The sequence below is a fragment of the Haplochromis burtoni genome, unplaced genomic scaffold (assembly GCF_018398535.1).
Source record: "Haplochromis burtoni strain Fernald_Lab_line unplaced genomic scaffold, NCSU_Asbu1 Contig_5, whole genome shotgun sequence".
Lineage (NCBI taxonomy): Eukaryota > Metazoa > Chordata > Actinopteri > Cichliformes > Cichlidae > Haplochromis > Haplochromis burtoni.
The window spans coordinates 2,530,006-2,546,809 of NW_024582366.1; the positions used below are offsets into that span (position 1 = coordinate 2,530,006).

At 41.9% G+C, this 16,804-nt stretch overlaps 1 protein-coding gene across 2 annotated transcripts in view; it reads left to right on the forward strand.

Moving 5' to 3' along the window:
• negr1 (neuronal growth regulator 1) overlaps positions 1-16,804 on the forward strand; it is a 160,828-nt gene that overhangs the window by 112,534 nt on the left and 31,490 nt on the right. The window contains exons 5-7 of one of the 2 annotated variants that reach the window (XM_005923370.3): positions 192-312; positions 2,216-2,364; positions 13,634-13,675. In XM_005923370.3, the coding sequence (XP_005923432.1) occupies positions 192-312; positions 2,216-2,364; positions 13,634-13,675 (312 nt within the window). The remainder of the gene's footprint in view (positions 1-191; positions 313-2,215; positions 2,365-13,633; positions 13,676-16,804) is intronic. The other variant, XM_005923371.3, reaches the window with a different exon arrangement.

Below are 16,804 nucleotides of genomic sequence, written 5' to 3' on the forward strand. Positions count from 1 at the left end.
TTGTAGATTTTGAATGTTGAGCTTACACCGCGCAATGTCTGCACTGACCAGGGTGTCAGCAGTTGTCAAGTGCAGCCACCCTTCGCCATCAAAATAAGAGCATTCACCGCTGTTCTTATGCAAAGGGCTCATGGTAATGTTGTGGGTAATCTTGCTAAGATGTCTTATTTTTATTTTTTTGTTTTCCTCAGTTGCCCCATCTATCCACGACATAAAGAGCCATGGAGTCGGTCTGGGACGCACAGCCCTGCTAAGATGTGAGGCTGCTGCAATCCCTTCTCCAACATTTGAGTGGTACAAGGGTGAAAAAAGGTGAGTTCGGATTGTTTACCCCTGCATACCCGCATAGACCTTTTTTCATACCAGATTTCTTCTGCATGTCATTGAACTACAGGAACATGTGTAATCAATAAAGGAGGAAAATCACTGCCTTGCATTTAGGTGAACTTACAAGCCTCTGGTATTGTGCACGCTGTTTCACCGTGACTCTCGATGGAGCTGAGGCATTGTTAACGAAATTAGTTTCGTGTGTCCTTTTCTTGCTATGACAAGTCGACACGCCATGAAAAATGGGCCGGTAGACACAAATATAAAGAAATCCGTATGATTACCCGGGAATACTTTTTTCCCGCGGAAGTCTAAAGTCCACATCTAAATATCAAATTTTTACTGCAATCGTTCACGCTGACATTTGACAGTAACGCTTGTGTTATTAGGTCACACCTTCACTTGATAGAAAATGTATTACTTCTGCTTGTTTGCTTTTTTTCCAGAGACAGTGCATTTGTTTGTTCTGCCATCCATCCAGCCTCTGGGGAGAGCGCACAAAAATGTTCCAGCGAGAGTCATTTGTGCCTTGTCCTCACCTTGCATCCTAATAAAATGTTTGCTGGCAACTGGCTTAAATCATTCGCGACACATACATCAATCAGTCTAGATTCAAGTGTCAGTTCTTGAATTTAAAAACCAAATTACCCCTATTACCCGTCATTTACCCACTCCTGGTGAGCACAATTTCAATCATCAGCTCACACTGTGCTAATTGTAATTATAGGGTGGATTCAATTTATTCAAATTGCTAAGGAGGCAAGTTGGCGTGATTCTAGTCTTTACTTAATTCAAGGACTTGTTCTTTCTGTGACTTCTTACATGGCTAAATGTTGATTTCTTATTTACTCCTCATTATGAGCAGGACATTAGTATCGGGACTTAAGCATGGAGCACGTGTAGCTGCTGTACAGCATTAACGCTGCCTTTTTCACTGCCCAATTACTCGTCATGTAAAATGAGCCCCACTCCTGATTTTGGCTGAGTGTTGATGCAGCTATAGCATTGCTGCAGATGTCGTTTCATTTGGTCGATAATGGAAGGCGTGTGGCGGCATATGCAAGTAAATCTTTCTCGATGCATCGCCACTTTCGCTCTCGGATGACGGAGGAGAGCATTGACTAGTTTCACGGTGAAGTAAAGAGGTGAGACACATGCTGAGATTATCAGAGAATGTTCAGCTAACATTTGAGGAAATCGCCATGGGAGAGGGAACAACAGATTTGCGGATATTTGCTGGACATAAGGTCGCACATAATGCTTCAACCCAGAGTGACTCTCAAAGCGAGTCGAGCCAAGCTCGAGATCATGGGGGGCACAGCAAGGCCAGGATAGAAGTATGTCTCCTCTCTGGAGGATTTTATGGTTTATATGTTTAAATATGAATCTGTAGCAGTACAGGCAACCGCTGAGATGAAAACAAGCTGTACCATCTACAAAAATCCCACAATCAGGATTCATAGCATATGCCTGTGCTGAGTGAATTTTAATCTCTACAGGCTGTTTAAGATCATCACGCCCACAACAGTAAACAATTTAACATTTGTCAGTTTCTTAGCACAGATGCCAGGCACAACTGTAGTAGGATTTATTATAATCCGGCCGCACCTGCAACAAAAACGATGAACAACACGTCAAGTGGCACCCAGCTGGTTCACCTCTGGGTCATTTCTCTCTCCTCGCAGTCCTTCAAAGCGTCTCTCCAAGGCAGACCAAGGGATAAATAGATCTGTTGAAGAGAGTGATGAGCCACTACACAATCTGAAAATCCACTAAAGATGACAAACATTTGCGCTGCCCTTGACTCTAGCCGTTTCCACCCCCGTTACTTTGTGCTCGGGGAGAGAAATCAAAGCATCATTTGTTGTGATTGTGTTCTGTTTTTCAGGATTATCAAGGGTCAGGGCATCGACATCAAGATCCTCAGCTCCAAATCTGTCCTCACAGTCACCAACATGACAGAGGATCGTTACGGGAACTACACGTGCGTCGCCTCCAACAAGCTAGGGACGGCTAATGCCAGCGTGCCTCTCAATCGTAAGTTGTCATTCTACCTGCTTGTGGCTAACTGGAGTGCTGAAGAGTCAGAGGGTTGGAAGAGTGTTGTGGATGTCAGTGGGGGGTTCTCTGCCCTCAAAAGTGTTTTCATTTTTTGCTACAATTTTCTTGTTATAGAAAAAAAAAGGTTTAACCCCAGTGGAAGTGGTTGCCCACAGATCACCAGTAAAAAAAAAAAAAGATTATTTCCTAGACATCGGCTTTGTGAATCAGTTGTCTATTATTGTTAGACATCCTGTGTGTGTGTGTGTGTGTGTGTGTGTGTGTGGGTGGGTTGGTGCGTCTGCTTTTTAAGTCTACATCTGCATGTGTACTGGATAAAAACACCACCTGAAAAAGAAATTTAGGTTTGAGGCAACAGCGTCACAATTACAAAGGCAGCAACACAGGTCAATCCTGCTAAGTTGAATACCAAGTAGGAGTATGACTCAGATTTTAAAGAGGGCTCTGAGCCAGCCCTTTCACAGCTTTTCAAAGCCCATAAGGAATCTTTCCAAAAAGACCCAAATATCAGAGGCCAAACTCCTGCAGTATCACTGATAAACAGCATTTATTTCTCATAGTTAGAAGCATTCTTTTAAATAAATAAATCAGTATGTGTCCACAAAATAAATGAAGTCATCCCTGCAGAGATACTTCAGCTATGCTATTATAGCTCAAGTTTCATTCTTTCATGCACAACTCTTCAGCATTGCCACCCTGACTGAATCAATATTGCATATGAATAAATGAGGTGGCTCTGCTTTTTCATTCAGTGCTGTTGTCTGCCTGAACACAACCTTAGACCTTTCCGCTGGAGAGAGAGGCTCTGTGTTTCTAGGATGAGGCGTACACAAGGTTGTCTGTTTTCACCCCAGACCAGCACTTACCCAGGCCCCTGCTTGCTTAAGCATTCAAAACAACTAATGAAAGGGAACTGGAGAAGGGGGAGAAAAACACAACGCTGCATCAAAAGCTGTTATACAGCCAAATCATAACCTGTGATCTCATTCATCACTATGTTCAGCAAATACAGGAAACAAGTACATTATTTGAGAAAATGCACACTTGAAACCAGTGCTGCCAGGTAATTTGGGCTGTAACATACTGCATAAGACTGGACTCTCACACACATCACATCACCACACGCACTCTGGTTTTTCTTTATGCACACTTCCTATAATTTATAATCTTTATAATCTCTTTCTGCTATTTGCACATTTTTTACTGTAAGTTTCTAAGTTAATTTGTAAATTTTTGTAGTAACCAGTAAATTGTAAATACTGTAAAACCACTGTCATTTAATGGTCGGGTTTGCACAGCTACAAGCATTTCACCCCCATGTCATACTGTGTATGGTTGTGTGTGTGTGACAAATAAAATTTGAATTTGAATAACAGTTCTGCACATCCTCAGTTTGGCTTATGTGTCAATTTTATAGCTTTATTTGGAACAAACGATCTATGTGCTTCAGTCACATCACAGAGTTTTACAGATTTTTACCCTGAGTGAGATTTCTTTTTTTAAATCAGAGAAAATATCCTGACTAAAAAAACGAGAAATCTCTTAAAATAACAAGTAAAACACACATTCTAAGCAGTTCATTCAGTAAACTAAGCCTAACTTACTAGTCGATATACAATTTATGAAAGAAGAACAAACTCTACTAAAAACTCTACATTTCTCTCGCATATTAAGTGTAACGCACATCTATAGCACCTGTTAAACCTGAATGGTGTATTATAGTTCTGCTTTTGTGAGTATGCCAGGGTTTACCGGGTCCAAGCGATGTAAATTTTGAGCGCAAAGCTCCGTGCCGACGTGCACATGCCTACCAATTTTCTGTGACACCCATTGACACATTACACTACAACACACCAATGCATATACCCTTCAGGTGCACTTCAAGCAGACTTCAAAGAAGCATAACAAGAATGGCTACTCATCTGTGATGTCTGCAGCTCTCCATGACGGTTCCCGCAACCGAGTATAATCCCTGCCTTAGTGATTCTACAAAGTGCCTTACAATTCACTCACACACACACACACACACACTCATACACCACTAGTAGAGGAGCACTGGACCCAAGGATGCTGTGGCTTGAGATCAAAGTTTTCTCAAACAGCAATCTTCAAAATTGAACTTTCTGACCATAATCAGCTTTTTGAAATCTGATCTGTGCGTGCCACGAGCCGCAGCTCAGAGCTGAAAGATGTAGGAAAATATAAGAAGATGTACAACGTGCAGGCACTCAGTGTTAACCAGCATGTGAGTGAAAGGCTTCTAATAAAGACGAGTCCAGTCGAAGCAGCTCTTGTTTGGGGACTGTGGAAAAGCATTTGTGTGGTAAACTATCATTGTATTGTTTTATGTCTCATCTTTGTGAAGCTCCGTGTTTGAATAGAGATCTTCTAGCACATAAAGATGCCGGGCTTAATCTTGTCCAGGAGGCAGAGTATAATATACAAGTCATACGTTTATATTATACCATCTGTGCATGTTTTGACAAAATATAATGCAGTGTTGTTACTGCATTTAAAAATGGAAAATAATAAGCACACTGGATAAGGTTTGGAAGGAGTGTGATGTGTTGATACTACTGATAGTTATGATTTCTAACACTTTAAGGAAAAAAATGTGATAAGTTTGGCACATCAGCATTGGGAATAATGATAATAATTCTAGAATAATAAAAACATAACACGTGTGTCTGAATGAGGTGGCTGTGCATGCAGAAAAAATACTGTAGGATTTTACTAAATGGTAAAAAGTAATAATAATGCTACGTTGCTGGCTGTCACTTGGTGAAATCAATTGCAAAGAGGGTGCAGCACGAAAAGCCTTCCTGTGCAGCTTACTGCTACTACTGCACACATAGCTAACATGAACTTGTCTGTTCTTGAAATTTGAAAAAGTCCAACGCAAACACTTTTCAAAAAGTGCAACTTTTACTTTGAAGGCGAACCTTCTCCATTTCCATTTTTCACTTTTCACCTTTACTGCTTTGAGAGTGGTTGCCAAGTGTTTGCAGACATGTCGGCATTTTCCATGCAAACGACTGACAACTGTGGCAATGTGCAATTGACCAAAGCAGGAGGTTTTTGGTGAAACACCAAATACATCCACCGACCACTTGCCAAAGTTGCAGAAAACATACATTTCCCTCATTACCCTTCGTAGTTACCAGGGGGCCACTGAGTGATCTCTAGGCCTGTGTGAAAGGGGGCTTTAGCAATCGACTTCACAGTGACTGCCAGCAACCTCCAACAACCACTCTCAAGCAGTCAGGAAGTACATATTTCCGGTGGTTGTTGAGATGATCTTTGACAGGTTTCCTAGCAAGATTAATACGTTTCCAATTCTTGGTTCTGTATGAGAAAACATAGATTCATAAAGGTTGGACGAGGTTGTTTGACGATGATAACCTTTCACAGTTTTGAAAGTTGCAGCAGTAGATCCGTTCTCTACACTCTAGGCTTTATCACAGTCATGATGCTAACTGACTGGAGCCGAGGGCGGCGAGGGTCAAGGTATAGATTAGGTGAAGTGAGCCATCAGTTCATTTATTACAGGCCTAAGTGAAGTTCTTCATTGATCATTAAAGTATAATTGTCCCATTTTGTCAGACTGCCCAATACACAGAATTTATCCAAAAAAAGATAAAGTTCTTAAAATGCCCTAAGGCTTATTTGCCAGTGTAGTGCTTAAAAGGCGAGGTCTGTCGATCGTTTAATGAACAAACAACCTGAGGCCTTTTTTTTTATTTCCAGGAAAGAAATCCACTATAAGCAAACTTTTAGGAAAAATTCCGACATGTTTGATGACTCCACTTTCATATTTTTAAAGCTCCGTGAATTACTTTTCAACATCTTTCATTCCTGAAAGAGCAAGACACTTCTTTTATGAAATATCTGTCTACAATACATGCATTCAGGAACGTCTTCGTGAGTTCTCCCTACTTTTTGGTGGGTGTTTGAGTTTTTCTTACATTCTTCCATTATTTTGCCCAACTGAGCGACAAAAAAAAGAGATTTAACAAAAGCAGTGACATCGTGACTGAGGAACATCGTTTTCTCGATGTTTTACAGTGAGAGCAGTGGGAAAAAATCTATTTAATGTATTCAGTGATGAAATATGAACAGGTAAATTAAATTATTCACTAGTTTGCACTGCACTCTCTGATGATAACATTGTCCCTAGCAGGCCAGAGACTCAGACTACAAAAAGATATTTCTGTAGAGTTGGCAATTGTCAAAGGAGCACTCCACTCTCCTGTTTGTGTATGCACAAAGAACATCAAAGGCTTGTCTCAGATTCTCAAATGGATGATCTTAATGTGACACTAGCGAGGCCTCAAAGGCAGAGCGGTAAAGAAACCCTCGGAATAGAAAGAGGAGGCAGCTTCCTGTGCTGCCACCCCCAACTTCTCCCCTTCTCTTTATCTCTTTGTCTGTCGTTCTATCGTGGCTTTGTCTGTCTGATTCTCTTATCTCGTTCTCTCACTCTTTTTCTCCCCCTTTCTGCGACTGTTGTCACTCATTCTTCCTTTCGATCACTCTCTTCCTCTCAGCGAGAAACACACACAGGCACACACAGAGTCTTGCCCCTCCCTTTGTCTCTCGTGATCTAGAAGAGAGGCCGTTTCCGATGTCGCTCTTAATGAGAAATGGCAAGCAGTCGCCGCAGCGCACCTCATCGCTACGTTGACGCAAATAACAAAACCCAGAGGTGAGATTTCACCACGGGTGACTTTGGGTTGCTATTTTTGAACCAGTCAATAGCTATTGATGAGCAAGGGGGGAAAGGGGTATGCATATTAGACTGAGCAGCGTATATAGTGAGGTGAATTGTAAGTAGAAGAACAATGTGTGGAGGGATATTTATGGTCATGTCCAGCTGTCTCTGTGGTTGTTTGCACTGCACTGTGAACTGAGGGTTATCCCTATTCAAAAAAGAAAAACAAGAGAAAAGGAAGTACAATAAAGCAAAACACCTCAGAGCTCAGTGTCATTGCTCTGTTGTCAGGAATTTAAAGCTGAAAGGTCCTTATCTGTCAGTGGTGTAAATCCTTTTTGTCTTAACCTTACAGAGTCACTTTAAATCAATCCAGGAAAAGGTTTGCCATTATCGCTGATGAGATGAACTGTGACTCAGCAAAGCCTACTCCCAGAGAAAGTAAACACATTTGCCTTCAATTCAGAGCAGCCAGTGGAAGACAGATAGTTGGGTTTCTGTTTCAAATCAAATAGGGATGAAAAGCAAAATTTGCATTCTGATCTCGTCTCGCTTTCGACATGGTAGGCCCTGACTAACGCCTGGGTTTTATTATTTGAGTTAGGTGCTGTGTTTCCTCACTGTCTGCTCTATGTCAGAGCGTTTTGGTTTTCGTGCTTTTAAACCATTAGTCAGGGATTGTGATCTCTTTGAGCCAAGTACCACTTTAAGCTTGTGTTAAAAAGCTGTGGTAAAACACAAACTGGGTGCTGTGGAGCAGAAAGAAAGCATATAGCCTCTTTGTCACCACTCTGCAGCACTTCTGTGCGCGTGTGTGTAAATCTTTTCATACTTTGTGAATACCACAATGCCCAGTGTCATCGGTGAATGAACAAATATCAAAGTGAAACAGCACTGGTCACAATTGTCTGTACTTTTAAACAATTGTTAAGCTACAAAGGTGTGATGAATTGGACTGGGTAATAGTTATGAATGATGCATAGAAATACCCCAAAATAACTTTTTGTCCTTCTGTATGATTTCAGTTGAAATGTGTGATTACAGACGAAGCCGAGCTCGCACAGGTTCAGTTTGCACTGATTCATTATCAGTCTCGCTCTCAGTAGCTTTGCTGTGTTTTCCATATCACTCTGTAGCAAACTGAGCCGCAGTGTGCATACAACAGAAACGTAATCGCAGTTAATGAGGGTTCAGCTTTCGGCAAAAATTCTATAGTGAAACCTGCGGAGTTTAAAACCAGATCGATGCACTGGTTCCACGCTCTTTTCGTTACTGAAAGAAATGTAAGGCAGTCGTCAACGTTGCGCTGTGAGGAGTCTCGTCAAGAAAAGCGTGAGTGGGTTTGGTTTGGGAAAAGGACAACACAAAAAATGATAGATATTCCCATTAACTTTTGCCAGAACTGGCTGACCTGTCACGATCCCTGCTTCTCATCTTGGACAAGTTAATTAAGGAGTAAATAGTTTATCACCGCGCGGTTGTCAGTCAGCATCTGAAGCCACAGCATTTCCTGAGGTCACCATGCCCACGCTGACAGGGCATGGTGACCTCAGGAGCTTCTATTCACTCCTAGCATGTTTTCCTTCAGTCTTTGTTTCCTCTATAATGTTAGTATGCTATGGCTGTTTGTCTGTTGGGTTAGTTTCATTGCTTTGCTGTTGCTCTTTAATTTATAATGAGCAGGAATTATTGGCATTTAAATGCATGCGTCGATTTTCGTGCCGGTGGCTGCTCAGTGTGCTGCTGCGTCACGGAGACAAATATATATTGAGTTCCGGTCTTTCTGTTCATTTGCATGGTGTTATTAAAAAATAGGATCATATCACAGTGCTTGCCTTGTTGCTGTTATCCAGTTATAATTGGAGTATACTCAATAAATTGGTGGAATTAGTCCTTTTCCACTTGTAGTTTTGGTGCTTTTCCGTGAGCTGTTACTGTATAGGGGATCCAGAGTGTATTTATATTTTGGCTCAAGATGTCATTAGGATGCTACTGTATGTTAATTTGCAAGTAATCAATATTACCGAGTAATATGTCAGATAAAAAGTGCACGCCTGCTGCAGCCTCTCATGTATAGTTTAAAATGTTTCACTTGAATCAGTGTCCCGCTGCATGATTATCAGCGGGCAGCCAGCGTGTTGTCTAAACTCCTTCTCAGGCGACAGCGTGCTCGTCGCAGTAATGTAGTTATTGGGGATTTGTGGGCGCAGCAGAATCCTCAATGCTGTTCGGGTCCATCGACAGCGCCCTCAAACAGCCGAACCTTTCTTCCTCCACATCTAACTGTATAACCTTCAGCTGTAAACGTTCACTTCCTTGACTCGGATCTCTCACTTGATGAAATGAATGAAACATGGAATTAGTTCTGGCAGAGAGCTGTAATCAATCTGGAATGGCTGATTGACACCAGCTCTTATATGTCTTACAGTAATTGGCTCTTTCAGTGATTGGCTCATTTTGCAGTAGTTTATAGTAATTCAGGTGCACAGCACAGATATTACAACGTGAGCCTGATGATTGTTCCTCTGACAGCCACACCGCTAACAGCCGCAGCACCCTTTACCTTCCCGCACGCCCTCCTTGTGTCTTAATTATGATTGTTGTTTTGAAGAAGACATCATTCATGTATGTTTATGTTTATTTATGTGTTTATTAGGTGAGTTGAGCTTCATCAGCACACCCTCCCTCCCCCTCATTCATTGACAGCTCCTCAGACAGCAGAGGATTTTCAATCAAATCTAATTGTGTAACAGTTTTTTAAAAAATGTTCATGATCGTTTGTGGACCAATAATTATTTTTAAAAGGGCCAAAAATCATTGCAGGTTGTTTCTGACGGCCTCTTACTACACATACACATGAGCACTGTGTGTACACTGCGCACACACACATGCAGAGACACACTCTTTATGATTTTCGCCGAGGTATAACAATCACCAAGCTGGCAATCCCTATTTCAACTTCCCATTTCATGTGCTAGATGGAAGTGAACTTCGGTGAAAAGACTGAGGCTGCTCACTCCAATTTTCTGAGGAGTCCTCCAGCTTAATTGGTCAAGCTCTTATCCCCCAGCCCACCTCGGCTTAGCCCTGAAGGAGATTTTCTCCGCCTATACCTCTGCCTTCATTTCCTTCCCCCCCCACCTGCTCCCCACTCCCACCTTTTGAGCAGTAATCGGAAGAGACTGATGGAGAAGAAAAAGAGTTACTCTTCCTCTCTCTGTGTCACTGCTCAGCCTCCCTCAGGCAGGAGAGACACTGCTGGCTAGTTGGTTAATGAATGTTGTGTTCATTTGTCACGCTTATCAATCACTGCATGTGTAGGTGTCATTTTGACACGTCTCCTCGTCTGCCATTGTTGTCGATGATGTCGTTCGCTCACGCACCCTGTGATTGTACCTGAGTCACGGAGCAGAGATGCAGGAAAATGTGAGCAAAAGGTGAAACCTGAAATGTGGGTGTGTGATTACAGCCTCGAACGCAGGGGAATAATATCGAGTCCAGGCGGGGATTGGATGGCTGCGGCGCATCGTGCTTCAGCCAGGTTTATTCATCCTGGTTTAAAATGACTCCTCTTTTATATTTGTCCGTATTGGTTAGAAAACAGAAGCGTGTCCTGGCAATATTGGACCGCTGATTGTTTTCCAGCATTAAAACCATTGAATAGAGGCAGCGCGACATAATTTGAGGGCATTTTTAGAACACGCACATATGAAAAAGACACTGAATAACTTTAACGTGGCGAGGCTGCCATACGCTTTATTTTCCCCAAAAGCGCCCTTAGAGTGTTGCACCATTTACCTGTCTTTTGAATGCCTGCATTTCCATATTTAGGCAATCATAAAAGCCATTAACATTTTCCAGTTGCACTGCGATGATGTTTGGTGCTGAAGCCCAGCAGGCAGCGGAGCTTATTCCCGACAACACCCCACCCACCACTGCCGACTCCTATAGGAGGCACAAAGCACTTTATGGACATTCATCCCTGGATGAGCGATCCGAGTGTGTACCCACACACACTTGCCGCCATTAAAAATGAACAAGGGCGAATACTTAATTGGGCGGCTCACAAATGAGCACAGCCTTAAAAATGGACCATTCCATCATCATGGAGGAATAAGTGAGGAAGATGTTCATGCAGGCATGTGTCCCTGCATGAAAAATACCTTGATAATGCTCTCAAATGGAGCAGCGGAGATAAATTGGACACTTACAAAGGCTCGGGCCATATCCAAGTTTGTCTGGAATCTCCTCTTCCTATATTTTATGGCTCTAAGTACGATTTTTACTGCGGCATTGCACAAACACGCCATATTTTATCCATGGAGGTTTAATAGGATTAGTGATAAGTTTTATTGACCCAGCCAGTAATTAATGAGTTTTGAGATTGTTGGCTCTGAAATGTGACTTTATAAACTCGGATATTGGCACAAACTCGCATACCAAAGACATTTTGCGTTTCTTTGTTAAGAATCTAACTCTGAACACATCTCATACAGGAGAAAACTCCAAGAAGTCTCTTTGGAATAGCTGCCTGCGTGCAACCCATAGAGCTAAAACGGATGTGTACAGTTTTAGTATTAACTTCTCCTTATGCTTGTAATGAGCTCAAAGTCTGAGCTGGGCTCTCTGTGAACACTGGTTCCTTCAAATCGAGTCAGATAAATCTCTCACATTATCCCTTCACAAAGAACAAAGAGAATAGCAATCCATGAAATAAAATAGCTGTGAAAACTAATGTGTTTTATCTCGCAAAAGGAGCAAGCTGCGCGAGAGGCCGACCGGCGTATACAGTATGTGAAATGATGCGTCGCTCTCCTGAATGAGAGAGAAACTCCAAGTCGGCGTGGAGCTACGAGGGAGAGATTGCATGTCAAAAGATATGTTCCACAGTAATGGAGGAGTGTCTTGAGAGCTCATGAAATGATTCAGTGGTGAATCCATGCTCAAGTATTAATCAGATAGCACCCGGCTGGCTGTTTGAAGAACTGAAAAGAAACTCTCTTCACATACCGGGTCCCCCAGGACTACTTAAAGTGGAAACATTTGTGGAAGAAAAGATGAATTCGACCATTTCCTCACCAATATACCGAGGGAAAAAGGCATATCATTTCACGTATGAATACTGATTCTTGCACAATTTCCACCTCAAATAGAATGATGAAACGACGTGAAAGCAAATGTTTTATTGTTGTTGGCATAACAGTGGCTCGGTAAAAGAGTAACACAGTGATTACACACTTGTTTGAGCGCTTCAGAAAAGCAACACAGACCACAGATTGAGAGCATGGTGGGGACTACAGCGTACCCTCTTTTGCCCCGCAGGTGAAGTGCCCATATTGAGTTCCCGTGTAAATGGATTAAAATAGAGAGACTAAGTAGCCTCTGCACTATCGCTAACGTGGCGCGGCACTGGTGGAACGACAGAAAGTCATTGTATTCCTCGTGTGAATGTTTTTAAGGCGTAATCATGGCTGCTTTGATTTCTCTTGTGACATTTAAGCTCCTCTGCTCTCATGAAGCCTTTTAGGAGGAAGGTGGCTTGTATCTTACATAGCACCTTTGCAGGAAGTCTAAATATTTTTATAGCCTATCATGTGCGAAAAACACATGATAGTGATGCCGACTCCTGTATCGCTTTGAGTTGAGCCCTTATGGTAAAGAACAGCTTTGATTTTTGCTACGCATTTCAGATTCTGCTCTCAAGTGAGTCACTGCACAAAGTGGGTACAGATTTTTCTCAAATCGAGTGCTTGTTTACCAAACAGCTATGTTAGATCAAATGGGCAGCAGTGTTTGCATTACACTGATATCTTCATACCAATTTAGTCGACAAGGTGATTGTTGAGTGTTGATACGAGATCTGCGGGGGGGGGGGGTGGGTTGGTGCATATGTGACACAAGTACAAAGATTTATGTGTCATATATACTTAAAGAGCACAAGCTAGCTGTTTACATTGCCACACTGGATGTTACATAATTCCATCAGCCTGAAAGCTATTCAAGCTTGAGTTCCTCCCTCAGAGGAAGGTTCCCATTGTTGCTGCTTATTCTTTAGAGCCTTCTCCAAACACGATTTGGAGAGAAAAAATTGAGCCGAGTGTTGCTACTGAAAAACTACCCCCACTAAGTGCAGGTGGCCGAGTATTCCTGAAGAGAAATGAAGACTTTTCACCAGGTCACAAAATCCCTTCAGGGTTTGGGACTGGCTCCGGCTGCTGGGTTCGCCCTTGTTCTTTTTTTTGCCTTAGCAGCAATTCATGCAAATCAGAGGCAACTGGGGGGGGAAAGGTGCTTTTTATTAGCACGAGGAGGTTGCATCTCGCTATAGCCATCGCTCCTTAATGCACGGAGAGGATTTGTCGTCATTCCCTGTCCTTTTTTGTCCTTGCATGCATTATTATTATTATTATTATTATTATTATTATTTTATTTTATTTTTAAAATTTTTATTTTTTTATGTCTCCATTCTGTTAATAATACATGAATGTCCTCTTTCCCTCCCCTTCCCTCTCCCCCCCCTCTCCTCCCCTGTAGCAATTATTGAACCCACCACCACTAGTGCTGTCTCAAGCCCAGGTCAGTATATGTCACCATGCTGTACACCAAATCAGCAACGTGAGCCGCTGCCTCATACTAACCTGAGCTGAAAACCGCTCCTCCATCTCGATTTATTTCAGTTGGCTGGCTGGAGTGCCTGCTGGGTGTACAGCTTCACTGTATGTCTTTTATACTCTATATTTGCATTTATTCTTCTTTTAATCTTTTGTTTTGGGGATTTTTATTTTTTGGTAATTGTTTTTTTTTGGCTTCTTCAGTCTGGCTACATTATTCTTCTTGCAGCCTGTGCCATCACACTACCCCGCCCCCTTTTTTCTGCCATTACAACCCCGCCTCCCCCACCAGCACCCCCACTTGGATCAAATAGCGTCATCAAGTGGCTGCTCCATATTCCGTTGGGTCTGATGCTTTTCATAATGCTGATGGCTTCTTTCTCTCTTTCTCTCAACAACACTCTCCTGCTCCCCGCCACTCGCTAAATGTAGTATACATGAAAGGCAGTACACCGTCGGTGGTGAAGGGCCTGTGGTTGGTTTGTTGTTTGCAAGATGGAATCTCTGCTGCGCTTGTAGTTTTCTTCCCCCCATTCCAAAAGGAGAAAAAGGGAAAACTACCCCCCTTTCTGTCTCTCTCGTAATATTCCTCAATCATTTCCCCCTACTTTCTCTCTCTGTTCTTTCCTCTTTAAAACAGTCCTCTGGCGCCGTGCCACCCTCTTTAACCTGATCTCCTCCTAGTGCTGTTGTCAGTGCTACACTGTCGACGTCGCCCTTATTTCCCCCTCCTCACTGCATTCTGCTGCTTCCACATTCCAGCCCAGAATAATCCCCTCTGCCTGGCCGTCTCTTCTCCCTCTCTAATGGTTTTAAGCAAGTCGCAGAATGTAATCTCTCATGGTGGTTACATTATTTATTTATTTTTTTTGCTTAATTGTGCTCATGTGCACAGAAGCACACTGGCACTAAAAGCTTTCTCTGACACAGATGCACATTGTAGACGCTGAAATGAAAACATTCTGAAATATTCTGATGTGCTCAAATGCACCTGCACTTACAGTACATACTGTACTGTAATCACACGCGAGGATTCGTATTGCACGATTTATCTCCTAGGCAGTTCTTGTGACTTTTCACCCGGCTCTGTGGAAAGATGACATTCTCTACCTGTCTGTCTGAGCCAAATATAATTATCCATGGAGATTCTGTCAGATAACAAGTTAAAATAAGCTCAGCAGCAACAAACGGTCCTGGCATGGCCCTGAACTCTCATTTGATGTAATGCTAGCAGAACAAATGACAATTTCATGGTCCAAAGGAACACCGGTGGTTTCAATCGTGGAGATAAACTCTCTCAGTGAGCCACTGTTTTTGCTTTGTTCCAAGTTGTATTTGAAGTTAATTTCTCAATGCTGCCTTCACTAACTGGCTTGGTAAAGGGAATTATTTTAGATCCCAAACATTGTATAATTAAGTTTCATAATTATTATTTTTTTACCAAGTTATTATCTGCTTTTATTTCCCCTATGAATGGGTTTGGGGAGATGTGGTTCCAAAATAAGAATGAAATTTCTTGTCTGTAAGGTAAAAGAATCCGAAGATCTGAAATGGGGGGAAATAAATAAATAAATCTCAGGCCCCACAGCACTTGGCAGTGTATGTTTCAGTCCATTGATCAAGGGCAAATGACAAAAACAAAATCAAATTACAAAGAGAAAACATTGTTAATAGGAAACATCCGTCACTGTGCTTTTATTTCTAACCTTGCTGGGCCAGTACTACTCTAATAAAAGTCGTCTCCAATGGGCCAAAAAAGCTATTGTGTAGGTTAATTAAATCCTATTTTTATGGTAGATGTTAGATTGTTTGACTCAGCACTTGTATAATCTGATATCCCACAGACACAGCTGTACACTTTTCTCATGTCACAAGATTAGTTTCCCACCCAACAGGAAAACTTATGAAGTATTTCTAAGCAAGATTTGGGATGTGAAATGACACCATTAGTCGCAAAAAGCTGCAGTTCCTTTAGCGCTGCTAAATAACAGCATGGACCTCTACGTGAATGATGCTCCATCCCTGATAAACATTGGAGCTCACATCTGCAAAACTAAATATATCATGGCTGAAATTCATAGAAGCAGGATTCACTTGGCTTAGTTGCCTTGTGTTCAGGAAAGCTGGTCAGTAACCCATTCATGGTTTATCCAGTGAGGACTGTCATACTGCGATGGGTCACTACTTGGTCTTCAGTATGATGTACTACAAAAGATCAAACAATCAAATGTCATGCCTGATGTTTTTGAGACAATAATTGTATCTTAAAAGCCTCAACCTTTTACATAATCGATTATACACCACAGTATACACAGTCTAAAACAAGGCAGCACGGTGGTACAGTGGTCAGCACTGTTTCCTCATAGCAAGAAGGTCCTGAGTTCAATGCCACCATTCTGCTGCTTCTGTGTGGAGTTTGCATGTTCTCCCTGTGTTTGTGCAGGTTCTCTCTGACTACTCCAGCTTCCTCCCAAAGACATAATAGGGGATAAGTTGATTGGAAACTCTACATTGTCCATAAGTATGAAGGCGAGCGTGAATGGTTGTCTGTGTCTATGTTAGCAACAGACTGGTGACCTGTCCAGGGTGTACCCTGCGACCCTGAAAAAGGATAAGCGAATGGATGGATTTCTAAAACATCATGTTAATTAACTGAATGTTTTTCTACTGTAGATTATGAGTAGAAGGACATTCAAATCTTTGGATGTTGACTGCTTTTTGTTCAGTCTTCTATTGTGATTCTATCGTGACCCTGCACTGCTTCAGTAATGTTGAGGTCTGTGCTCAGACCTTGTGTGTTTTCTCTTTCTGTTCAGGTGTGCTTTCACTGCATTGCTAGTGTGTCAGGCTGAAAACTAAAGCTTGTATCGATTTCCAAGATGCTGTGTTTCTGCATTTATAATGCTATGTATTATGTACATGGTAAGGCAAGTTTATTTATATAGCACAACAAGGTGATTCAGAGTGCTTTACAGAGACATTAAAAAACAAACACAAATAAAAAGCATGATTTAAAATTTATTTTAAAAAAAGTAGATAAAATCAGTAGTTAAATGTAAGTTTTGAAATTTAAGCTTAAAAGTGTGGATTTGGT